Raw genomic sequence first — 25,502 nt, 5'->3', positions numbered from 1 at the left:
CAAGGGAATTTGCATGCTCCTAGCATAGGACTAAGTTCTAACCCAAACTGCAGGAGGGAAATAGGATTTAACCTGCAGCTTAAGTGGTGCTTCCAGCATAAGCTGAGTGAGACATGAGTACTAAATTAATTTCACTAAGCTTATTAAAAAATGGTGAGGCCTAAACATACAGATGGGGTAGAGTTGAAGAGCTTAGTCATTTAGCTAGTACTGACAATTTCATGCTTAAGTTCTTCTTCAGAAAAACTTGACACAGTGGTAGTGATGTCAGTGGCCATGGCTGTAAGAAGAGGTGTGCACATTTTATATGCTTTTTCCTTAATATAGATATAACTCTGTGTCCTTAGTTGCAGTATGTTTCTTAAAGGGTTCACTTTCCCTCCACTAGAGTGTGATAGTCCCAACCCAACTGCAGAGTTAAGAGTAAAATGGTAAAAAAAAGGAAAAACAATGTAAGGTCTCTCTTCCCCCTCTCACTTTAACCTTCAGTGAGAGGGTACAAGTTAACTGATCCACTAGGCAGAAGTGAGTCTTAAGTGGATAGAGATGAGGCTGGCCCTTGAGTTCAAGATCATACCCTGCATAGGGATGACCTAGAGGAAGGCTACCGTGAGGTCTCGAGAAAGCTAACTTTTTAAAATGTAACTAGAAGCCATCACAGGGGTATAGCTGATGGCAACAGGATATTCTCCCCCCCCCAGGAAACAGGTAGTGGAAGTGGAAGTCTAATCAGAAAAGAGCTACAAGATTATCTGAATGCTGGACCATGCTTTCCAGTAAGAGTTGGTTCTTTATGAAAGAGGCAATTTGATCAGTCTGTAAATATATATACACAGGGCAAAGATAACCAGTGCTAGAAGGGCTAATCTAGTAGACAAATTGAAACTGAAAATAAAATACACTTAACATTCTCCATTACTCAAGTGTCTTTTACACACCTGCTGTAGTTACAGTTACTAGGAATCAACGCAGGAATTATTGGAAGAAATTCTAGAGTCTGTTTTGGAGGAGTTTAGACTGGGAGGATCTAATGGTCCTTTTTAGCCATTAGAAAAAAAAATCTATGAAACTGTGTAGTCAATGACAAGTATGTAGTCTGGCAGAAATCAAGCAAAAAAAATCTGTCAAATCATCCCTCATATGCTCTGGAGATTCAGAGTATACATTTACCTGCCTACCTAGAGTCAACATATTATAGCACTGGCTTTCAAATGGCAAGCAGATCATGAGATGCATAGAGCCTGAAAATTTAGATCAATTTAGATAAGCTCCCACTGAAGTTGTATATGCAAAAAAATGCATATCACTGATTATGTATAGGCTTGGAAGGATTTGCTCAGTAAACAATGTCATTATACACAAACCAAAGAAAATATTTCTATTCCTAAGAAAAACTTAATTGAGAACTTTAGTTAACAGTTTAAGGACATTTACTTTGTATATTTTGACATGTTGACAATGTGTGTTTTAACCATTCAAGCTTTAACGTTTTGAATCTGTGTCATTAAATAATTCTGTTCCCCATAATTTCCCACAATTTTGCACAACTGAAGTTTTAAACTAATAAAGCTTAAAAATAAACAAAAATGATAAAATCAAATTCTGCCAAGCCTAATTATATAGATAATCAGGGTTTTAAAACAAATCTGTATGTCAGACACTTCAACTCTTCACCTGGATTCAGTTGGTTTCATCCTATTCCAGTATGTCAACCTTTTTGATGCCAGGGGCCAACTTGCTGCCTTCCTAGTGTCAGGGAGATCTCAGGGACCCGTGCCAGCCCATGAACCAGTCATTGAGAAACGCTGGCCTATATCACCTCACATACATGCTCTTCCTCCCCCCACAGAACAGTCATCCCTGGTGATGAAAGGCAGACCAGAAACAGGACAAAATAATGGTAGCATAAATTCAAATATAATTGTACACGTCACCATTTATGCCCCAAAAGCCATGCTATACAGAATTATGAACAGACTGTAATGCCCATAGGCAAGTCTTAAGCTTACATTTGCAAGATCACACAGCTAACTTTGCTTAGCGAGCACAAGTTAGATACTTTCATACAAAATATCAATTTCAATAATGCTTTATTAAAGACAGATTAATATGCAATATTTTTAGCTAAAAATATTAAAACTAAAATTTTCAAGCTTTCATCTGTTCTGCTTTAGACCAAAGTGCTGTCTTCTCTTTACAAGAAATATGGAATACTTTCAAGTATCTTGTACAAAGATACACAAGTTTAAAATCCTAAAAATTCTACATACATACAGAGGGGGTTAGTAGGTATTAAGGATCAAACTGCGTTCGATGGGCCAACTGCAATAGCCTTCTGCATAGGGACAATCTCCATTGCACCATCTGATTCTGAAGCAGTTTCAGGAATTGCAGATGTAGAATCTGAAGTAGAAAAATGTTTTACACTTTCACAACTAATACAGTGCAACTCAGCACTTGCAATATATCCTCATTGAAAAGTGTAGTTAGTGTTAGAGCCTCTGTCTGAGGCCTGGTCTACACTTGGGGAGGGAGAGAGATCAATCTAAGTTACACAACTTCAGCTATGTGAATAACGTAGCTGAAGTCGATGTACTAAGAGCGACTTGCCGTGGTGGAGGATAAATTAACCCCCGAGCGCTCGATGGGAGCGCGCTCGGGGGTTAATTTATCATGTCCAGACTAGACGTGATCAATCGACATCTCTCCCCCCCCCCGCTGGATCAATCGCTGCCCGCTGATCCAGTGGGTAGTGTAGACATACCTCAAGTCTTCGGGGTTGTCTACTCAAAGTATGCATTACTGGTACAAGCCCGTGTAGACACTTTTCAGTGGCTGATTTTAGATTGTCCTTTACAGTTAAATCAAACTTAGCCAAAATAAATTCTGTTTACACCAAAAATGGTCATCCAGTCTTTTGCACTGATTTATTTACTACTTAAAAAAAATCACTGTCAAACCAGTTCAAGTTTGTGTTTAGAGAAGTCCTTAGAGGAAACCCTGAACAGAAAGAGCCCTATTTCTCAGCACAAGAGGTTAGAGCCTTTAAGTTGCTCTGCTTTTTTGGGACTGCAAAGAATCTCGCTGTGCATTTCAAATAATGCACACAATTTTATCTTAATGTACCTAATATTTAAAAATACTATTAAGCAACAGAAAAAAGGGGAGGATGGTACCATGACAGTTCCAGCTGGTAGAGAACAGAGATGACTCAAAGGGGTGGGAGGTTTCAGACTGGTAGCTGTGTTAGTCTGAATCAGCAAAAACAACGAGGAGTCCGTGTGGCACTTTAGAGACTAACCAATTTATTTGGGCATAAGCTTTCATGGGCTAGAACCCACTTCATCAGATACACGGAGTGGAAAATACAAAGGACACAATCATAGGACCTAACCACATCAGCCACACCATCAGGGGCTCATTCACCTGCACATCTACCCATGTGATATATGCCATCACGTGCCAGCAATGTCCCTCTGCCTGTACATTGGCCAAACCGGACAGTCTCTACGCGAAAGAATAAATGGAAACAAATCTGACATCAGGAATTACAAGATTCAAAAACCAGTAGGAGAACACTTCAACCTCACTGGTCACTCAGTAACAGACTTAAGTGGCAATTCTTCAACAAAAAAACTTCAGAAACAGCCTCCCACATGAAACTGCAAAACTGGAATTAATCTGCAAACTGGACACCATCAAATTAGGCCTGAATAAAGATGGCGTGGATGGGTCATTACAAAATGTAATTTTACCCTATTAATTTCCCCCTACTGTAACTCACACCTTGTCAACTGTTTGAAATGGGCCACCCTCATTACCACTACAAAAGTGATTTTTCCTCTCTTGGTATTCTACTGCTAATTGAATTGTCTCATTAGACTGACCCCCCACTTGGTAAGGCAACTCCCATCTTTTTCATGTACTATGTATGTATACCTGCTACTGTATTTTCCACTCCATGCATCTGATGAAGTGGGTTCTAGCCCATGAAAGCTTGTGCCCAAATACATCTGTTAGTCTCTAAGGTGCCACAAGGACTCCTTGTTTTTTCAAAGGGGTGGGACATTTTAATACCCTCCGTCTATGGAATGTAGAATCAAGGAACATTGTTCACCCCACATCTGCGCCAGGTAACTTCTACACTGGGGCTCTGCAGAGACAGTCTTACAAAGATGAGCTCCATTGCAGAAGTCATTAGGGGAACTGAAGGCTCTGACAACCATGTAAGGGACAGCTGTAGTATTGTTTTGTACTAACTGACCCACAGAGAAATACTTAATGAAATTAACTTCAGGGTTCAGGTAAAACCCCAGTGAGAGGAAAGAAGCAGTTCCACCCCCTCAGCTACTATGTCAAGGCTGTAAATATTGCCTTGACTCATACTCTTAAGGTCCTTTTCACAACAAGATCTAAAAAAAAGCAGCATATAAATGATGACTTAGATTCTGGAGCAGAATTCTGCGGCAAGGATGGGATTCCTCATCTGCCAAACAGGAGCCTTGCTTATTACCTAGCCGCATTTTCATGAGGAGAACCACCACAAAGAGGGTGTACGTGTAATGCTTTGCAAAACCAGGTCGGTAAGGGTCCTGCAGCAAAAGCCTACACAACCTTAGAGAGATTCTTGTGTTAACCGTTTGCACTTCTGAACATGCAGAAGGCCAGGCACTCACAATTCTCAGCAAGCATAGCACCTTGTGCAGGCGGTGTATTGTCAGGGTTTCATTTGTTCTGTTGAAGATTACTTCTCCCAAAGAAGGGGAGAACAGTGTGTTTTATCTACCAGTATAAATCAGTGATAATTAGCCTAGCAGCCAAAAACAACTCTCAAGCAATTTGCATAAGTGCAAAGTGTTTCCAGACTGTTCTTGTCATATCCTCACCCAACCCTGACTTTTTTTTTTTTTTTGGGGGGGGGGGGGGGGGGGGGTGCAGAGGTCACTTTTTCCTCCTGGCACGAGGAGTGATTATAATCCAGATGATTGATCAAAGCACTGAGCAGGGCAGGAAAGAGGAGGTCCAGCTTAGTACCGACTGGAATGGGAAATTCGCAGTAGTATTGTAGCAATGTTGATCGCAGGATCTTAGAGACACAAGGTGGGTGAGGAATATCTTTTATTGGACCAACTTCTGTTGAGGAAAAAGAAACTTTCGAACGACACAGAACTCTTCTTCAGACAACAGCCCTGGGTAGCTCGAAAGCTTCTTTCCTCAACAGAAGTTGGTCCAATACAAGATATTACCTCACGCCCCTTGTCTCTGAAATGGCAGGAGTGGTTAGAGGAGGGAGACTGATGGAGCACTAGTAAGGTCTGCTGGTCTGGGACCTATTAAGTGGTGTGGGGAAGTGTTATAGAAGAGCAGGCAGCAAAACCCTCAGCCAAGGTTAGGACAACTTGGCATCTGGGAGCGAAGAGCAAATGTGGACTGGGGAGGGTGACAGCAGCACTAACAGAGGAGGTGTCAATAGTAGGTGTTATGCAAAATGAACTAGCCCAGGTGGGAATAATGGTAGGAAGAATAGCAATGGTGTTAGCTGCATGGCCTGTTCACATGCTGCTGAATTTACTAGCCTGTTAAGCAGTATTTCACTGGGTGGCTCCTGGGAGCCAATCTGTCAAAAGCCATTTGTCAGAGATCATTTCTCACCTTTCCCTGGGTGTATGTCCACAATCATGCAGTCATCTTCCTCCTCTTCTTCAGTGTCGGCCTGGAACCCATCCATTTCCACCACTTCAGCCTTTAAAGAAATCAAAAAGCTGCACCAGAGGTAGTAGCGACTAAGTCTGCCAGTGACTGTTTAACATGCAAAACGATCAGAACAAGTTCTCCAGTGGATTAGGCAGCACAGAAAGGATTTCAAGTCTTTCTATAGTGAGCATTTCTTACAGTGCTTTCAGGATATCCTGAACAAACCTGGACTTAGTGTTCCCCAGGGATGAACTAATCTGACTTCACACACAGCCTGGGCCCCTTGTCAAAAGTCAGCATTTATATTACTCTCAGATTTCCTGCTACACAAGTTGCTGTATCAAAAAACTGCTTTCTAAAACATAGGGGCTATTATTCATTGTCTTGTGTGTAAGGAAGGTACAAACTGTTCACCCTGAGCTGAAACATGATCTCAGGCTTTGTTCTGAAAGGGAAGTTTCACTTTCATTTTTAAATTAAAACATTTTAAAAGTTTCTTCTTACTTTCAATAGGGAATCATAAAATTATATGAAAATAATAATTTTCCTACCAAAATTTCCCCTTCAGGATTTGTTTTTCAGTGTTTAAAAAGGAACTCATTTTTCCTTTTTTATAGAACAGTAATGAGAACAGTGGTGACTGCTGCTTTTGAGCCAAAGGGAGCACAAGAGTGGAATTAAAGGAACTGAGGGATGTTGTGCTTACTCCACAGTGAATTGCTTCTATTATTTTTCCTGGATTTAGAGAGAAAAACCTAGATTTGAGAATATCCTTCATGTTTTAATTTAAAGCTATGCATTAATCAAGATTCAGTTTGTTCACATGTGCACTGGTTCTCAGTTATAGTAGTGACTTTCTCTTGCTCTTCAACTTAAAGAGTTCAACTTAAGAGCACCAGAATTTGGAAGACAGATCCAGAAAGCATGATGGAATATCATGATAGCAGAAGGATGACTAGGTAAGAAGAGGGAAAAGAAGACAGCTTACTGAAAGGTATTTTCACTGAGACATGGCTGCATGGATCCAAACAATCTGATTTTGATTTTTCCCACAAGCACCCACCCTATTTGAGGGGAGGAACAATAAGACAGAGCAGCAGTTGACTTGAAGGCACTAATGCAAATATCCTTTCTGAAAGCTTTCTGCACCTCGGTCCAAACTGCACGGTGTCCCGAGTATGGAGTTCTACTTTAAGAAGTTGCCTTTAGCAGCATCCAGAGCTTTAGAGGGTCTGTAGAATAATACTGTTTACCAGTACCCTCAGTCTCCCCCTTCTTCCCTTCCTCTTGCAGGAGGATCATGGCCCATAGTTAACTGCTTGAGTGAATACCAAGCAGAGGTTTTAGGTTCTGTCTTACTCAGTGTGTAGGCCAGTCAATAGCCAGATGGAACTCTGGGGGCAGGAACAGCTTCAGTGCAAGCCTCCAAAATGGTGTTACTCAGCAGCTTCACATGAGGGAGAAGAGAAAAAGGCCCAACATGCTAAGAGTAAGATGGTAGTAAGTAGAGGAAGGAGCTTCAGTCACAGCTTCTCTCCCCAAGCTTGCAGATAAAGGGACAAGAAATGCATGCAGTCTGCTGAGCAAAGCTCTACCTCTGTTCCATTCTGTGCATAGGCAAGCCCCTGACAGCACTGAATTGGAAAACAACCTTTAACTCCCTCTTTATTGCCCCAGACTCAGAGCAGACACTCTGGGAGCTGGGAAGATAATTAAGATACACAGAAGTTAAAGCCCTGATTGTGGCTTTAACGAACACAACCTTTTCTAGCTTTTAACTGGACTTACAAATAGACATCTCTTGAAATAACTAATAAAAGTATGCAGCGTTGGTGTAGTCCTGTTGGTCCTAGGATATTACACAGAGCTCTTCTTCAGGTCTGAGAAACTGACAAAGTGTCACAGCTAAATACAAGATGGAACAGATTGTTTAGCCTAAGTAGTTATCACATTTCAAGGGACCATTCAGGGTGAAGTGGCCCATTAATACCCCTCCAGTCACAGGAAGGAAAGGAAAGGGGGCTCTTAATGGGTTATAGATTATTATAAGCAGCCATACATCCAGTGTCTTTTCAGTCCATGATTTTTAGTATCTAGTACATTTATTAATTTAAGCTTCGAGGCTTGTCTGTTGAAAGTGTTGTGCGGGTTTCCTTTGAGGACTGAGAGGTCAGCTATAGTGATCGCTTTGTGAAAAGTGTTCACCCACAGGTGATACGGTATTTGTCTTTTATCATTTTCCTATGAGAGTTTATTCGAGAGCATAGTGATTGTCTAGTTTCACCCACATAGTTGCTATGGTGGCATTTACTACACGAGATGAGGTACGCCACGTGTTGAGAGGCATGTTTAGGACCCATGCATCTTGAAAGGGAAATTTAAGAGCAATGTAACAGCTGAAATTCTTATTAAAATCTGCAATTACACTGAGAAGCAGGGAAGAGAGCAGAAGGAAACATGTAGCCTAAAACGAGAGCACATTATAAGCATTCAGTTTTGCCTCATGTTGTACTCTAGGACTTTCTAAGCTTACTAGATTGTCTTGACAGTTACCTTGGTGTGTATATTTTGCCGATCTACAGTGCTATGAGGCCTTACAAGCAACAGTTAAGGATTTAGTCCACAGGTACTTACAGCTTATGTTCAATACATACAAGCAACAGAGAGCAAGAGGTGAGAGTAGTGAGTCAAGGCTAGGCAGCAAGGAGGATATCTGACAGCGATAGAATGTACTGTTTCGCATGCATATAAGATGAGATCTGCAGTATAAGCAGGTTTAGCTAGGTGTTCAGAAAACATTTGTGGTTTGGAGGTGATCATTACCCACATAGGGGAAAGTGGAGGGACCGAAAAGTTGCCAATATTTTAAATTAAACTTCCTATTCAACTTGAAAACTAGAACTCCAAAGAAGCATCTTACATTAATTTGAATATGTATCAGCTTCCGCTCTCTTGCCACCCCAGCCCACAAGGGATTCATTGCAATGAAATTCATGACAATATTCCCCTCTGCAAAACTAGCATTTTGCCATCTATAAGGAGATCCAGGCTTGCCTAGTTAGATCATCACTATTTTATGTTAATAGTTCTCATCCTCTTCTGAGTTACATAAAGTTAGAATGTTCTTAAAGGAACTCACCTGTTCTGCATCCCTAGGTTTTTTCATGAACTTGGTGATAGACATGCTTCCTGTGGACTTCCTCTTTACTGAAACTGGAGTGGTTTGTATCACTGTCACTCCTGGTACGCTGCTATTGTCCTCCTTGGCTGCAGAAAGGACTGGTGTGATGTAGTTCCACTGACAAGGAACAGGAAGGTGCTCTTGGTCAAAGCTTTTCAGCACCTCTGAGTGGACATACCAACACATCCTATATTCAGGTCTCTTCTCATACACAGAGTTCTCTGAAATAATTCGCTTTAGTCTGGCTTTGGAAGGGATAGCAGAGTCCTCGTTGACTGGAGTCTGCGGGCGGGAAGTGTTGGGACTTGTAGGACTAGCATCACCAATATCTGGGGCAAGGGCCGTTTCACTGAACAGTCCTTGGCGGCAACACTCCTGGAATTCATGGATGATCACTTTACTTCCATTGACATTCCCATGGAGCAGCGGAAGCAGTTGTCCCAGGACTGGAGAGAGAAAGACGATTGCATGTATGTTTTTGAAGGCAAGCTGGTATATATGCCTAGAGCTCAGGATAAATCATTGACTCACTGATCTAAACTAAGCAATTGTTACCAAAAAACCCACACACAAGGGTTGTGGTCACTCAGAGTACATGGGGAGAGCACTTTGCTTAAAGGGATTTTGGAATACAAGCAGCGCAACTGCCCAGTATGGTATTATACCCACCATTTTACAGAGAGGAAAAAATATTGTTAAACTCAAATCAGTATCAATTGGGGATAGAACCCACAGATCCAACTCCATCTCCTGCTCTAGCCCTCCCTCTGTTTTCATGGTATTAGCATCCTTTCTGTTAACTAGTTCTGCCTCTTTAGCATTAATTGTCAATTAATAGTATATAGGGATATAATTGAACTCAAAATGGTCTTATTTTCTAATCTTTTTTTCAGCAAAAGGCTCCAGCGTTTAAAGCAAGCAACAGATTTCAGATGGAACATAGTTAGAACTACCCAGCATGGAAAAGTTTCCACCAAGTTCACGTGCAAATATTTCAGACTTCACACTAGTCATTTAACACTATTCATTATTTTGAATTTTAAACAAACAGATTGGATACGTGAGGGGTTTCCTCACAGGCGACATCTGATTTACGGCTAGGCGAAATCACAAAGGTTTGGCCCTTCCCAGTCTTACTTTGCTGGTCTTTTGTCCTTTTTTTGCTCGTTTTCTGCATCTGCTCTTCCTCGGCAACAGATGAATCCAGAATACAAACTGCAAACTGCTGAAGCACCTTTAGGTCTGCATGGGCACTGCTTTTGCTTTCTTCTGTTTCCCAGATACAGCCAATCTTCACTGCCTGAAGAACATGGAACCTCTTCCCCTTGGCTATCAGTTCATCCCACTCCTTTGCTTTCAGCTTCTGACGAACTTTTTGATTCTCTGGATCATGCTCCTGAAAGTCAAGAAAAGCCTCTGACTCACTAATTCCAGAAAAACTGAAATTCCCTCACTTCTGCTTCATGGTGTGTTCAGAGCCATGATAAATCAGAAGTATGAGGTACAATGTTTGAAGGAAATACTTCGGGAGGAAAGCTACCAAATTAATAGACCCATACAATGCTGAGAAATAGTTATTGTCACAGCTTGACAGTAAAAGTGCCAGAAACCCCCCCATTATCAATCTCTGATGGTCAGGTGGTGATTCACTAAATATTTAGCTGTCACAGAGCTTGTCATCCATGAATCACATAGACAGGAAATATCCCCATTTACAGATGGAGAACTGAGGCATAGGGAGGAGATGTAAATCAAAGTTACACAGTAGGCCAGGGGCAGAGCTGAGACTAGAACACTGGTTTCCTGAGTCCCATATCCATTGAAAAACAAAGTTTTCAAAATTGCAACTCTTCTAAAAGAGAGTGTATATAGGTATACCTATATCTCAAAATCAAACACTAGATGGGAAGCCCTGGCATCCTTACTCTCAAGGATGGGATTTCAGCCCATTCCTGATGAATGTCTCTTTATAAGCTGTTTAGAAGTAAAGCTTCCAAGTGTAGGGTCACCCTGTTGTAGAAGCTTTCCTGGGATGTTACACATTTTCCCTGAGACCAACCGGCTAAAGCACTGAAGAGACCATTATGAGCTGCTTATTTCCTCTCTTCTGGCTGGAGTATTCCTAGCTGTGGGTTTTCACGCTGAGGAGAGAACATCCTCGCATTCGGTTTTACGTTGCCCATACAGCAAAGTGTGTCATCCTTTGGTCTGGTGGAATTTCTAACTCACCCTTTTCATCCTGGGCAGAAGCTTACGATCAGCATGGTCTTTCACTACAGTGTTACAGGTATTTCAAATGCTCCTCTAACTACCACTCACTATACAAATGTGCTATTAGAGAGGTGGGAGAAATCATTATATGCTATTGGTAGCTCCTTCTCCTAGCTCAACCTTCCTCTACTCCACTCACCATAGAAGAGTTTTCTTGGATTTTCATATGGCCATACAACATATTAAACTCTGATACATCCCTCTTTGTAACAACAGGTTGTAAGTGAATAAAACTGCCTCTGTCCAATGTTGTTCTCCCCTGCTTGGATCAAAATGCTGCAGTATATACCTATCTGGAAGCGCAAAGACACCGATATGCTAACTGACTGTAGAGTGTGCTAGTATTAAAGGCTGAAGTATACATTTCATTTATTTGTTAAACAGATAAGCAGACCCGTCCTATTCAGAGCAGGCTGCCTCTCCTCTACCAACTAGCAAAGCATGCAGTTTGCACCAATGAGAACAGCGCCCAAACCTTTAGACATTTGAGCCAACCCAGCAGTGCCCTCCTGAAAGGTATGCAACGTATTACACAGTACATTTGGGAAACAAGGAAATTGAGGCCCATGGTCACTCAGTTCACTTACTTCTGTCACTCCTTCATCCTCCGATAGGTACCCATGGGGTACAAAAAAGCCATCATCATCATCTTCATCTTCTCCTCCCTCCTCCTCATCATCCTGAAGATAAAGTTAACTTTACTAGAAACTGCACTTTATAAATCACCTAGCAAGAGTTTCAACAAGCAGCAAGAATCCAGACGTGAACAATCTCAGAAAAGAGCGTCATTTGTCTGGTTTGAAACTAACAACAACAAAGCTTCAGTCCACTATGACAGCTATGTTTCTTTTGAATCATCTCCATAACTTTAAGGCTGGCTAGCGCAGGAAATCCTCACCCCTTCACTGTGAGAGAGAGATTCTCCTGGTTCTTCCTCTTCCCACTCTTCATCACTATCTATCTCATAGTCGAGCAGTTTCTGTAATGAGAAATGTCCACGTCACCACTCAGTCAGTGAACTCAGAGAGCAATGCAAGAGTTCATGCAACAATTCAAACAGCAGCAAGAGGGAATAAATGACAACTGGTCTGTGAAATGCAAGAGAAGAACGCATGGGTATTTGGAGACAAGGTCTGCTTCAGAATTGAAAGAGAGCAATCAGTAAGGCATGGGTAAGACCATGCTGATTGTGAAATGCTTACACTGTCCTTTGACCAGGGATTCCTGGGATGAATGACAGTGGTTTTCTTATTCCATGTGCCCCAGTATGCAGGTCGATGATTCTCAGAAAACTGTAGGAGTTTCATCCTGCCAAACTTCTTCCTTTCGGGAACATTGTCCATTTTGCAGCTATCCACTATCACCACATCACTGTTGAAACAAACACAGCCCTCAGTGGTTTCACACTCCACTGCTGCTCAGAGAGAAGCCACAGACATCACTTAAAGGCCTGAGAGACCCTCTTCAGTTCAGCAGTCTCAAACAATTCTAGAGTGTTTGAATTAATGACACTTCGCCACCGTCTGCTTGTAAGGACAAAGCTTCTATCCTGGCCAGGGTCCCTCCCTAAATAACGACACCAACCTGTGTGTGATAGCAGCTCTGGTTTAACTATCTGACGGCACCTATTTGTTAAAGCCATGTTATTTAGGCTATGTCTGCACAGCGAACCTTACAACATGGTGGCTGTGCCACTGCAGCTGCGCCGTTGTAAGGTTTGCAGTGTAGCCATTCTTTATCGCCGGGAGAGAGCTTTCCGGTGACAAAATAAAACCACCTCCAACGAGGGCTGGTAGCTTCGCTTTGTCATTAAAACGTTTGTCGTTCAAGGGGGTGTTTTTTCATACCCCTGAGCAACAAAAGTTTTGATGAAAGTGCCAATGTAGACAAAACCCTAGATGAAGCAAACGGAACGCTCCCTTTCTGCACTGGACACTGTTCAAGTGCAAGACTCCCTGCGGAGAAGGATTTGTGAGCTTGTGTATGGAATCAAGGAAATCTGCATCACAATACATTGCTTCCTGTGGTGACGAAGCTCATACAGGACTATTTTAAAAGAAAAAGTCCACTTTTTGGTGTGATCACTGCTGTTGGTGCAAACCATTTTCCAACACTGTTTTCACAGTTGGTATGTAAGTGAACAGCAACCCCAAGCCCCAGACTAACCTGTTGACTATGTCAGCACTGCGGTAACAGACAATGGTAGGTCCAGATTTATGTGGCTTGCGGCACTTTAGTTCTTCCAAGAAAGAAATGTCATTATTCTGTGCTTGTAGGAGCTGATCTAACTGATCTGAGAGGTCCTGATCAAAGGCAACACGACAGAGTGGAGCCAGGACCATGTTCTCTTTAATTTCAAAGGGAGCAAATTTCCCACAGGAGCCAGCAAGGGTCTGAAATTAAAAGTACGTTTAGAAATGTTAAAGTCTGAATCCATCAGCATCTGAAAAACAGCAGCACTAGCCCATTTGAGTTAAATCTAAAGTCTTGATATTTCAAGAGATGCTAGGATCAGGGGTAGTCTATTTTTTGTCAAGGTCCAACTTTCTTGGCCAAGGCACAGTCAAGGTCCAGACTCCAAAGAAAATAATTAAAAACAATAATGATAATAAATAAAAACATTTTGGGGTCTGTTCAAAAGCATCAGGTGGTCAGTAGTTAGCCTGCGGTCTGCCTACTGACTACTCCGGCTCACATAATTATTATTTGTGAGTTCAGCAGATCCCCTTGAGGAGAATTAAAGTCTTGTAATCATTCCTGGAACAACTATTAAACGAGTCATGGATTTTCAGTATAACTGGCAAGAAGTATGATCTCTACCATAAGAGATTACAATTCTGTCCCTCACAGCATCAGCCACAAAGTTTTCAATTGTCTAACCACAGATGCACAGCCATCACTTTTTAAAATAAATTAGAAGTCAGTCCTCAAGTTTGTTCACTTGAAAAGAAAAAGGTGTGGATGCATGTCATTAACGGAACGAGTGTGTTGGTTCAGAAGATAGTAAATGAAGCCGAGAAATAAAGAAAATGATTAGCAATAACTGACCTTGGGGGCTTGTGGAGTCTTTGGTTTCTGAAAGAACCTGGTGATTTCTGCCTTCTGTGCATTAATGCGCTGGAATTAGAGGGTTGAAATACATGTTATCAACTTGTTAAATGAACATTAATATGGCCCAGTCTTTAACAGGGGTTACACTCTTTAGCTCACTAAAGTCCAGGATGAGGTATGGAGTGAGGGGTTTGGTCTTTTTGCTCAGCTCCTGTAATACAATGAAACATTAACAAAGGTTGTTGCTTTCTGTGAAACACCTAGTACAAATTTGGACACCAATAGTGATCAATAACAAATGAATGTACTACTATTGCCTTGTCCTGTGTTGGAATCCTATAACTGAACACAACAGAACAAGTGGGCAGGCTAAAGAGGCTAGGTGTTCGGATAAGGGGTTGCTCCAGTTCTCTTTTCTCCTGCTTTAAATTCATCACTTGAGTGCCTGTGTCAGAATTTGAGTGGGAAGAATGGTGCTTTGGTGGAGGGCTTGTACTGTTATCCTGCTCAGAGGATGGGTTATGAGAGCTTTGGATTGAAGATCTGTCAAAAGCCCATCACAATATCCTCTGAGCAAGTACGTGAGTTGCCCCCCAGTGACTTTTGAAAGGATTTCCATATTGCCACTGTTCCCCATTTGTAGCCCAGAGTCCTGAAAGGTCAGAATTTCCATACTGGCCCAGATACTCCTTCACAAACAAGAACGAGAAGGCCAACAACTCCATGCTGCAGCATGATTTGTGAGCATTGTCGAAAGAGGCAAGTTCCACAAGGATTTATGGACAGGGCAGCAGCTTGACAAACCAGAACAGAGAAAGCTTTTATATTTTGGGGGGAGAGGAAGGTGGAGATGGACAAGTATGAACAAAGGCCACAGCACTGATGGGAGCAATGGATAGAGGTGCACCAAGGCATCACTGGTGGAGTAGTGCAATAAGACTAGATTGAATACATAGCACTTTGAATAAGAACACAAGAAGTTTAAATTTGATGCAACGAAGAAGGGAGAGCAAATGGAGAGATTCAAAGAGGGGGATAGGGGGATATTAGAAGCCATGTTCTGGATGATCTAGCAAGGGAAATGTGGGTGTCAGGGCAATCAAGGACACTAGCAGTCTCCAATTCCAGTACAAGAACCTAGATAGAAAGCATCAGAGGGACAGCAAGACTCCAAAATAAAGCAAGACATTTTTACCTTTTCCTCCTCTTTTAACCGTTTCTCCTCCTCTTTCTTCCTTTTCTCTTCAAGTTTTGCCCTTTAAAATATAAAGTTAATTTAAGGAGTTACCACACAAGTCATTAAGGTGACAGTATTTATTATTCGTATTGTGGTAGAGCCTAGGAGCTCCAGTCATGGACCAAGACCCATTGTACAAATGGAACAAAAGGGCAGTCCATTCATTTGATCAAAACCAGCAAGAATGTGGAACAAAAGCCTATTCATGTCTTCTGCACTGGAAGTTTATATGTTCAACCATGTCTACATTACTAGTTATCCATTTTCAACTCACTCCAACATCCAGAAGAGGGATTTGTGGTTAACATAAAAACACTTTTTAAAAAAAAAGAGACGTTCCCCAGCCATGACATGAAGAGGAAAAACCTCAGGTGAAGCACGAAACCACTTTTCAGCCATTTCAAAGTAGGAGCTCAGTTTATCATCTGCATTCAAGTAGAAAATTCTTAAGACTAAGGGCAGGTCCACATAGTTAAAACTGGTACTAAAACTATTTAGAAACAGATAGTTAAATCAGCGCAACCCCTTAACGTTGATAGCTTATTTCTACAAGCACCTTTAAACCAGTACAACTCTAGGACAATACAAGTTACGGACACAAATCACTTACTCTAAAGCTTCCTGTCTCTCCTTGCGTTTTTCCTCCTTCACTCGTAACTTCTCAGCCTTTTCCTTTTCATCTTTTTCCTTTTTCTCTCTCCTTTCCTTCTCTTTCAGTTCTTTCTCTTCCTCCTTCTTCTTCTTTGCCTCTTCCTTGGCCCGCTCTTTTGCGGCTTTTGCCTCTTCTTTCAGCCTCCCTTTTTCCTCCTTTTCTGCTTGCAACTTCTGCAGCTTATCTGCACGTTCTTGATCCTAGTTGCCAAACAAACAGTTCAATAAATGTCCCTGTCATGCATATTATGCAGCTATGTATCAAAAGAATAGATTAGCACAACTGTTTGTGCTGTTGGGTTACTGGTGTAAGTTCTTGCACTGAGTGTTTAGCCTGTGGCCTGGTTTTGTTTCAGGTTACCAGCGAGGAGTAAGACAGTTAGAGGATTTACGTACTGTCATTAGTTGCCTGGGCAAGCTAAACCATTCTGTGAAGCTGGTCCTCAAACACCTGTTGATTAATGGGTTTGGCTCCCTCTCTCCTCCGCAATGGGCCTGTCAGTTGTACAGTGTTTTAATCATGTTCTGCATACTGAAGGAAGTTTGTGTTCTATTTTGTTGTATGGTTTAATTATTAAGTCTGAGAATACATATTTGTTTATGGAAATTTAAGTATACAAGACTTTTCTAGATTTGATTATGGTAGTTTTTAAAAGATATTTGGGGAAATACATATCCTATTAGGTACTGCATTTTCATGCTCTTATTTTCATTTATGGCTACCTACTGTTAGAGATTCCTAATGTGAAAACCCAATTAGAAATCACTTTCATATCCAGATGGAGTTTCTGAAGGAGACCCACTTTACTTCCTAAAAACATGATGACCACCACTATTTGCAATTATGCAGATATTTTATTTCCTATATAATTCTAAAAGCAAGGAGACATTTTTACTGGTTCATCAGTTCATTTAAGGTAATTTGACACCTTGGGTTGCTATGATAATTTAAGTCAGGGGACCCCAACATCTAAGTGCGCCTGCGTACTGACCGGCGGACGAGCATCCGCCGAAATGCCGCCGAGAAGCAGCGTCATCCAGAGGTGCCGCCGCCGAAATGCCGCTGATTTTCAGCGGCATTTTGGCGGATGCTTGTCTGCCGCCACAGTCCCCCGTGGCTTGTCATCTGGCGCTTGCCAGATGAAAAAAGTGGGGACCACTGATCTAAGTCGTATTATGGGAGGAGTAGGGAAGGCAAACATAAGTGATGTTAGAACTTACATTAGAATATCCTGAGGCAAGCCTGAGCTGTTTTTCTCAGTTGCAGCATCTACTGAAATATTCTGAGGTTGTGTTATGTTTAGTACAGCGATAGATCCCAAGATAGCCCCTGTTTTGATGGCACTACATGCACATGCTATATCTGGGAGCTAAGGAAATCTGTACTTAGACATCCAAATGCCCCATACTGTCAGTTTCTAGCTTCTGTCTACGGAGTTCACATTTCAGGCCTCCAGCAGATGCCTGTATTTCCCAAGCAAAGCTTGTGCTGCACAGATATCTGCAACAGAAGTCTGACAAACTGATACAAAAGTATGTCTGTGGCAGCAATCCTATAAAGAATGTGTTCATAAGCACTTCATTGACTGCTAGAAAGACCCAATCCTCTGAAGATTTATTGGCCGACGTGGCTTTGTAAGTTGTCTAGATAACAGCAAACCTTTATATATAAATAAACAGCAGGAGCGGTGCACTAGAGAGGCTTTCACTCAGCCCAATCAAATGTCTGAAAGTAGGAGTATGTATATATGGAATGCGAGAGTACAACAGATTGTTGGCACAAAGGTATGTTGCATATAAAAAGCCAAGATTTCTAAGTCTGTCCCAAACTCCATCTAAACTACAATGTTAATGTAGCTTATATGAAACAGGGACAGGCCATCATTAGATCTTGTAACCAAGTTACTGAGAGAACATGATAGGTGCTTATACGTGATGCTTGTTTTAGTAGCTTCTGGCAAAATGCCAGTCTAGTTCCAGCATGCAACAAAGTAAATATTTGTTGCAGATTATGCATAAAAGTCTATTTAATCAGGGGCTTTAGATTAGCACTTCATTACAGGAACGAGTGGTATGGAAGTGATATTACAGGATAGCACCATAACACGACAAGGGAGTAGCTGACCAGCAGCTTTCTAATGGATATAGGATACAGCTCAGAAATGCTGCCTGGAGCAGTACCTGCCAGCTCACCCAGCAAATCACACAGGCAAGCAGGCCACGGTCAGATTGTTTTTTTTTTAAAATGGAAACTGAACATCATATTTGTAGCTGTCAAGAAAAGAAGAATGTTGAAGGAGGCGGCCCTAGAGCAAAGGTTCTTCAGGATTTCCAAGCCGTTTGGCAGAAATGCATGACGAGAGTATCTATATAGTCAGTTAAAAAGTTTGAGGAAAATAAAGAATCCTTCTCAGCATTTCTGAAGTCAGTGGGAAACATACCTATGTTTTTCTTTAATTCATATTATAGTGCATATCACACAGGAGATAAGCAAAGCTACTACTCATGCATTAGGCAATTTCAGGACAAGCCAAGAACTTTTAACTGCATGCATAAAGATTCCACATTCCTTAGTTAGAAGAACTGGAGAAGCAGGAAGAGAGGTGTTAAAGTGGACCAAAAGGAAACGCAAAAGGCTTTGCTTACTATTCAACGCAAAAAGCACAGCAGGTAAACTTTCTAGGTCAGTGAAAATGCCTTACTCTTTGCGATCTCAGCTTCTCCTTCTCAGCAGAGCCTTTGAGGAATTTCTGATGCACCTGAAATTAGAAGGTACAGATGTTTTTAGATTCATACTGTCTACATCATTCTCAGTACCTCAATTCCTAGAGCACTTTCTCCAGAAGAGCTCAACCAAAACTTGCTGTAATTTTAGACCTCCAACAGCATGTTTGATAGGTTAAATATTCCTACAGATTAGGAAGCAGGTTTCAGCTCTTTTCATTCCTAGCCAGACTGATTTACCAAGCATGTATTTATAAGAATTTATTGCAAACTGAAGCTTATGCTATATTACTACTCTGCATACTTTAGCATTAGTATATTCTTCTCTAATGTACCCTCACCATGGTATATTTAAAAAACCAAAATAGGTTTTTATTTTTGTACATATAAAAGAGCAGAAGTCAATCACAAAGCCACTATAAATCACTAAAACATAACAAGGGGAGCCAAAGCTGTAGCAAAGTTAGATCCTACTTACTGCCAATATTTTACTCTAGTATGCCACTGATTTGTGCCAGGATTTTGGACCCTCATTACCCAAATAAAAGGAGTGTCCTTAACAACCATGAGACAAGAAGTTGTCAGAGAGAAGAAAGGCCCCTCTTGTTCTTACCCTTCCACCAAACAATACATCTATGCTTGTTTTAGACATGTATAAATTTCTGTATAGGCAACTGTGGAATACCAAACAATGTAATTCACATGATGATTAAATGGATTAAGTTTGTCTGTAGTATTTTATGTAGTTTACTTAGCTTTGCTAAATCCCTCTATTCTCTCCTTTTCTAGGCTTCTCAATACAGATCAGGTAGTACAATGTTTTACTCATTCAATACCCAGTTTCCTATTCTGAAAGATGTATGCTTATGCAGTATAACCAAGCAATAGTCCTGCACTCAGCCTTGTATAAGAAAGGATGCAGTCCTTGCCATAAGGTCCTTTGGGTCGGTAAAGCCATATTTACATTTTTTTTTAAACACATTTAATGCAACTTTGTAAAGAAGCCAATACCAGGACACACAGAACAGACACTGTAGTATGTGCTGTTTTCCCCATTTTTGGCAAAAGCTCCATTCAATTAAAATACCAAGGATATGACATTTTACCTTATTTTGAAGTTTGTGGAATGCAGGTTACCCCCCTCCGAAAATCCTTTATTTCATTACACTGGCAGTTTTGTGGCAAGATTTCCAAGTGGAGCTTTAGTTTAAAAACAGTGGTTTATCACCATATTATGCCAAAAGCGAAGCACATTTACCCTTCATGTTTGTTACAAGTATGGTATCAGACAAGTTCATAGTACTAGATAAGAGCATATTGTCAATTCAGGGATCAAGATCATAAGTTTAACTAGGCTTGGAAGGATTACATTTTAATCGGTAAGCATCAATTTCACTGTACACAAAATATTTTCATTTATAATCAAAATTTACAGTTAGGCAAAGAAAGAAATGCTGCTTGAGAAATTAGGAGATAAAAATTAGACTATCAGGGTCTAAATTTCTTGGTCAATGTATAATTAAGGTCCAGATTCCAGAGAAAGTTTAAAAAAAAGAAGATTTCAGGATCTGTTCAAAAAGTATCTGGTGGTCCAGATTTGGCCCGCAGTCCACCTATTGACTACCTCTGAAATTTAAGGATATTTACATTGTATATTTTGACATATAACATTGCCAATTTGTGTTTTAATGGTTATAAAGTTTTAACTTTTTGAACCTTAAAGTCTATTGTCATTAACTAGTCAGATCCTCCCATAATTTCCCACAACTGTGAAAATGTAAATGGATAAAAAAAAAGTTCTTAACAAAAACTGATATCAAAATTATAAAAAATAAAATAAAATTTAATTCTGCCAAACCTACTTGTAACTTAACTCAATAACTGTTTTTTTCTAGCTAAAACACAAGCCACTGATGTAACAGAAATTAGAAAGGGAAGAGATGTAACATTCATGAAGTCCAAACCCCAGCCAATGCATAATAGTACTCTGAAGTACACTTTAGTGTTTTTTCCAATCCAGTTATGATATCCCCAGTAATTGAGCTTCTACTATCTCACTTGGGAAGCTATTCCACAGTCTAATTCATCAGTAAGTTTCTGGTATTAGACTATGAGCCATTTAATTGTATCCTATTACTCCTTTGTATCCCCCTAAATAATTTCTCTCCATTCTCAGTGTTTAGACCTTTCTGTTGCATGTGTGTCCCTCCTCCTCCCCACTCCCTCAAATCACTTGGCCAAGCTACACATTTTGCTCACAATCTTTCTTCATAGAGCAGTACCCACACCCTAGCCCTGAACCTCTTTATTAGAAAAACAATTACAAAATTAAGTGGTAGCTAGAACTAAACAAATACACAGACCAGACAGTCTACCATACTTTTGCACTGAAGGAGATGGCAGTGCCCAAAGCATAGTTACAAGGTCTGCTCTGGTTCAACAATATTAAGCATCAGGTCTTTGTGTTTCATGCAAGAGAAACTCCCACTTTACATCTCAGTTGATAGATTCCAGAAAAGCCTATTCACCTCTCCACTTTATTCAAACCATTTGATTAATTGTTTGAGCACTATTCGCGCAGATTGCAGTTTCAAAAACCCAAGCTACCCTCTCAGTGCACTGCCAAAAATCATGGTGCTGTAAAGGTTCTAACAATCACTAGAACAGAAGTCTGAGTTGAAACTAATTCAATGAGTGCATAAAATTAACACACACGAAGCTACCGTGAAGCTTAATTAGTGTAGATGTGTATTTACTATTATATTCCACTCTTGATGCTGTTGGTCAGTCAGCACCAGGTGCCTCAAATAGTTTTGAACTAATGCTTTAGGAAAAAAAGTCAAGCAATGGATTACTGCACGTGATCAGATGGTGTATATTTTAACAAGATGGCTGACAGCACAAGATTTGCACACTAGTTTTAAGAGATGCAGAAAAGTAATCTGAGTTGCCCTCTTCCCACCCCCACACAGCACATGGATTTGTAGCTATATTCTTCTGAAATAAGGCTTGCAGTTTGAGCATTTTCTATCCTTCAAGGAATTTTACATAAATATTACTTAAAAAAAAAAGCAGTATTTTGCACACTTGAACAGCTTCTTCCACAACCTAAAACTCAATCTTGTATATATAGGAGGACTTACAATTCCGACAACTTCATAAAAGGTAAGATTTTAAAATGTCCTACATAGACAATTATCTTTGAACTCTGCTGTTTACCCACATATTATACCCAGGTGTAAAGTCACAGGGCTTCATGACTAAGTTACGTAAATATACCTGTGATAACATTAAAATATACAGCTCAAGATGCACTGATTATGCACATTATTTTAACTACTCATTTTAGAAATAGCTAAGAATCCAGCTCTCTGCCTTAAAAGAGTCAACATTCGAGAATCTTGTTCACTATATGAGTGATGAGCTTTTTGCAAAAGTATATCAACTTACAATACTTTTCAGAACTCTTTCCATGACCTTTAACATCTTGAAATGGCAGAACAAAGGGATTACAAAAAATCCTAGGATAGATTTTGTGGTGGGAGACTATGCTAGCTACATGCAAATGAAACAAACATTTAAAAACAAAAAACCAACCTTCTGAACAGGTATTGAAGCAGCTAAAGGACTAGTATCACTCCTGTTCTGTGCCTCAGGTGAGCTGGTAGAAGAGGGGGAGCTTAATGAGGAATTAGTAAGTATAGAGTCTCCTTCAGGAGAAGATTCCATTGTCTCACTTTCTGAGGTCATACTTCCTTCCAAAGACACAACACGGGGAGATCTCACAGTCATAATATCCTCCAGAACTACTACAGGCATCTTCCCCTCAAATATAACACCCTTGAGTTCACTCTCATTCTCCAAATTATTATACTGTGTATTTGATAATTCAGAACAGGATTTAGTTACATCTATTGAGTCTTCATACTTATTTGCAGTAGCTTCATAAGATGGATTGGTATCCATTGAAACATCCACTTGGGCATTCTGAACAGGCTTTAATGGAGTCGACTGGTTTGTATCTTTTATCATACCATTAGTTGTCTCTACAGATGAAGATGCTTCTGAATTTAATTTACTGTGGTCTAGGCCATCACTTAGTGTGTGGTTAGAGTCCTCTGTCAAGTCAAATATGAGTACAGTTTCTCTCATGTTATTTTTCATGTTTTTCTGTACAAAGTTATCTAACGGACCCTTTCCGTTAACAAGTTTGGGAGTGAATTGCATTTCAGAATCCAACTGGCAGTCATTCTCCATATTGTCCAAGGATGCAGGTGATGTATCTAGATTGGAATCTTTATTTTGACCAACAACATCTTGTGAGCTCTTTGCTTTCTTGACTTCCATGCCTGTGTCATATTTCTCCTTTGGTACAGGATTCAAACGCTTGAAAGGCAACCGTGCTGAAATAGTAAGATTTCATTACTTTAGTAAAATCATACAAATCAGCAGGGGGAGAAACTAAACAAATTAAACGAAAGTTAATGGGTTCTTAAAAGTGCAAGGAAATCCTTTATCGGCTCAAAAGTGAAGTTACTACATATACTGAACAGGATTGGTTTAACAAGTCTATGCAACATTTGATGTAGACTATTTTAGAAAGCAAGTTGGGTCAGGAACAAGTCTCCACCCCTCTTCCCGAAAGTTACCTTGCACTAGTTTCCTTGTGGGAATAACTGGTTTGTCTCTGCACTCCATGGCTGCAAGTAGAAAACAAACACACATTTACGTTTCGCTCACATTTCTTACAGATTCAGGAAATATTCGCGTGATGATGTCGGTCGATCACCAGCTGCATCATGAGAGAGAAGCATTTTCTGCGGGATAGAGGAATAAGATCTCCTTGTCCTAATCGCAAGTGGAGAAGGGCAACCAGGCCAGCATCCAAAGGAGGACTATTGGAGAGTGGCGGTTTTACAGGGCCAGACCCTGCTGACTGATCAACAATTGGCAATTCAACCTTCTCCCCAAATTGTGGGAAAGGGGCGTGAGAGGGGCCAGGTGGAGCAGCCCGACTCTGGCAAAGGGGCCAGTGGACTACCCTTGATCAGGGCCGGTAGCCCCTCAGATGGGAACCACCGCCTCCCTCTTCCAGCCAGGGCTAGTAGCTCCACGTACGGCCCCCCAACAGCTAGGCTGCGCCATGGGGGGGCGCATCGCGCCCCTCGCACCCCAGGGTCTCCGGGCGCTTTGCCGTGGTGGTCTCGCCCCCGATGTACGGGAGCGGGCCCAAGCCCCAGAGCCGGGAACAGAACCCCGGGCTCCGTCCCCCGCCACAGCCCCGCTCCCCCTCCGCCCGGCCCGGGCTCCGTCCCCCGCCACAGCCCCGCTCCCCTCCGCCCGGCCCGGGCTCCGTCCCCCGCCACAGCCCCGCTCCCCTCCGCCCGGCCCGGGCTCCGTCCCCCGCCACAGCCCCGCTCCCCTCCGCCCGGCCCGGGCTCCGTCCCCCGCCACAGCCCCGCTCCCCCTCCGCCCGGCCCGTACCTGCCATATCCCGGCCGCGGAGCGCGGCCCTGGCTCCTCCCCCGGCGGCCGCAAGGACCGGGGCGCGCCAGCTTCTCCCGCTCGTATTTGGCGGGAGCCTCGGCGGCTCCACGCTTCGGCACGCTGATAGGCCCAGAGGGCCCCATGTGACCTCGCCCCCGCGAAGCCTCGCGAGAAGCCGCCCCCGCAGCCGGCTCCAGCGGGAGGAGGAGGTCCGGGGCTGCCGCCTATTGGCTGGAGGAGACTGCGCGCCCATTGGTGCAAACAGCTGCCACCATGCCATGCCCGGCTAATGATTGGCTGGAGCACCCACGGCTGGGTTACGGCTGGGGGGTTGGACAGGTGAGGGTCTCGTGCTGTGCAGGTGGGGCTCTGCCGCTCGCCTCTTATGCAATGGGCCCTAGGCAGAGTGTGACCGACTCTGCGTGAGGTCCTGCTTCCCCTGCGTGGGCCCTTGCCAGGGGCCCTGCTCCCCCTGAATGTGACCCCCCCAGTGCCATGACTCTGAGTGTGCAAGCAGCCCTGCTTCCCCTGAGTGTGCAAGAGGGTCTGCTCCCTAATGGGTGACCCCTAGCATGCAGTGAGTGAGTGTGCAATCACCTATGATCCTGAGTGTGCAAGGACCACTGCCCTGCCTGAGTGGAATACCCAAGTGAACAATCGGCCCTGCTCTGCCTGGGTGTGCAGTGGATTTATTCAAAGCAGGCAGTGGCAGATTAGCCACTGGGACAACAGGGCCCATGCCCAGTGGCCCCGGCCAATTGGGGGCCCCCTGAAAAATGTGCACTCTTGTGTACTTCTGCTGGGGAGCAGGGGAAGCCCCCCGTACCCTGACCCTGCTCCCCAGCAGGAGTGCCAGGTGGACGAAGTGAGGCAAACCTCCATGCGCTGACCCAGCTCCCCGGCAGGAGCACTGGAGGGAGGGAGGAGGGACCCCCACTTAGGGTGACCAGATAGCAAATGTGAAAAATCAGGATAGAGGAGCCTATATAAGAAAATGACCCAAAAATCAGGGATATCTGTCCCTATAAAATCGGGATATCTGGTCACTCTACCCCCACTTGCTCTGGCGCAGGGCCCCATCAAACTGTAATCTGCCTCTGAAAGCAGGAGTCATAAAGCCAAATTCTGCTTTCAGTCATGCTGGTGTAAATCTTGAATGATCCAATTAAATCAATTAATTGATCCCAGGTTTACACTGGCACAATA

At 42.2% G+C, this 25,502-nt stretch overlaps 1 protein-coding gene across 2 annotated transcripts; it reads right to left on the bottom strand.

The window, feature by feature from the left end:
- Positions 1 to 1,026: 1,026 nt before the first annotated feature.
- On the bottom strand, positions 1,027 to 25,043 carry CHAF1A (chromatin assembly factor 1 subunit A). Of its 2 annotated transcripts, XM_054013378.1 has the most exons (15): positions 24,294 to 25,043; positions 23,459 to 23,509; positions 22,407 to 23,212; positions 18,788 to 18,844; positions 16,045 to 16,286; positions 15,393 to 15,453; positions 14,195 to 14,263; positions 13,313 to 13,539; positions 12,349 to 12,517; positions 12,045 to 12,125; positions 11,734 to 11,826; positions 10,013 to 10,271; positions 8,834 to 9,321; positions 5,653 to 5,743; positions 1,027 to 2,403 (listed from the first exon to the last, which is right to left on the bottom strand). In XM_054013378.1, exons 1-15 carry the CDS (start codon positions 24,574 to 24,576, stop codon positions 2,300 to 2,302), a joined length of 3,081 nt encoding a protein of 1,026 aa, XP_053869353.1. In that variant the 5' UTR covers positions 24,577 to 25,043; the 3' UTR covers positions 1,027 to 2,299. The 2 variants fall into 2 exon arrangements, with proteins under 2 accessions (XP_053869353.1, XP_053869354.1); XM_054013379.1 differs by lacking the exons at positions 23,459 to 23,509; positions 24,294 to 25,043 and adding an exon at positions 23,550 to 23,810.
- Positions 25,044 to 25,502: the final 459 nt, after the last annotated feature.

This window comes from Malaclemys terrapin, chromosome 24 (assembly GCF_027887155.1).
Source record: "Malaclemys terrapin pileata isolate rMalTer1 chromosome 24, rMalTer1.hap1, whole genome shotgun sequence".
NCBI lineage: Eukaryota > Metazoa > Chordata > Testudines > Emydidae > Malaclemys > Malaclemys terrapin.
Note: the sequence above shows the minus strand (reverse complement) of the source record. Positions and strands in the feature narration are given on the sequence as shown.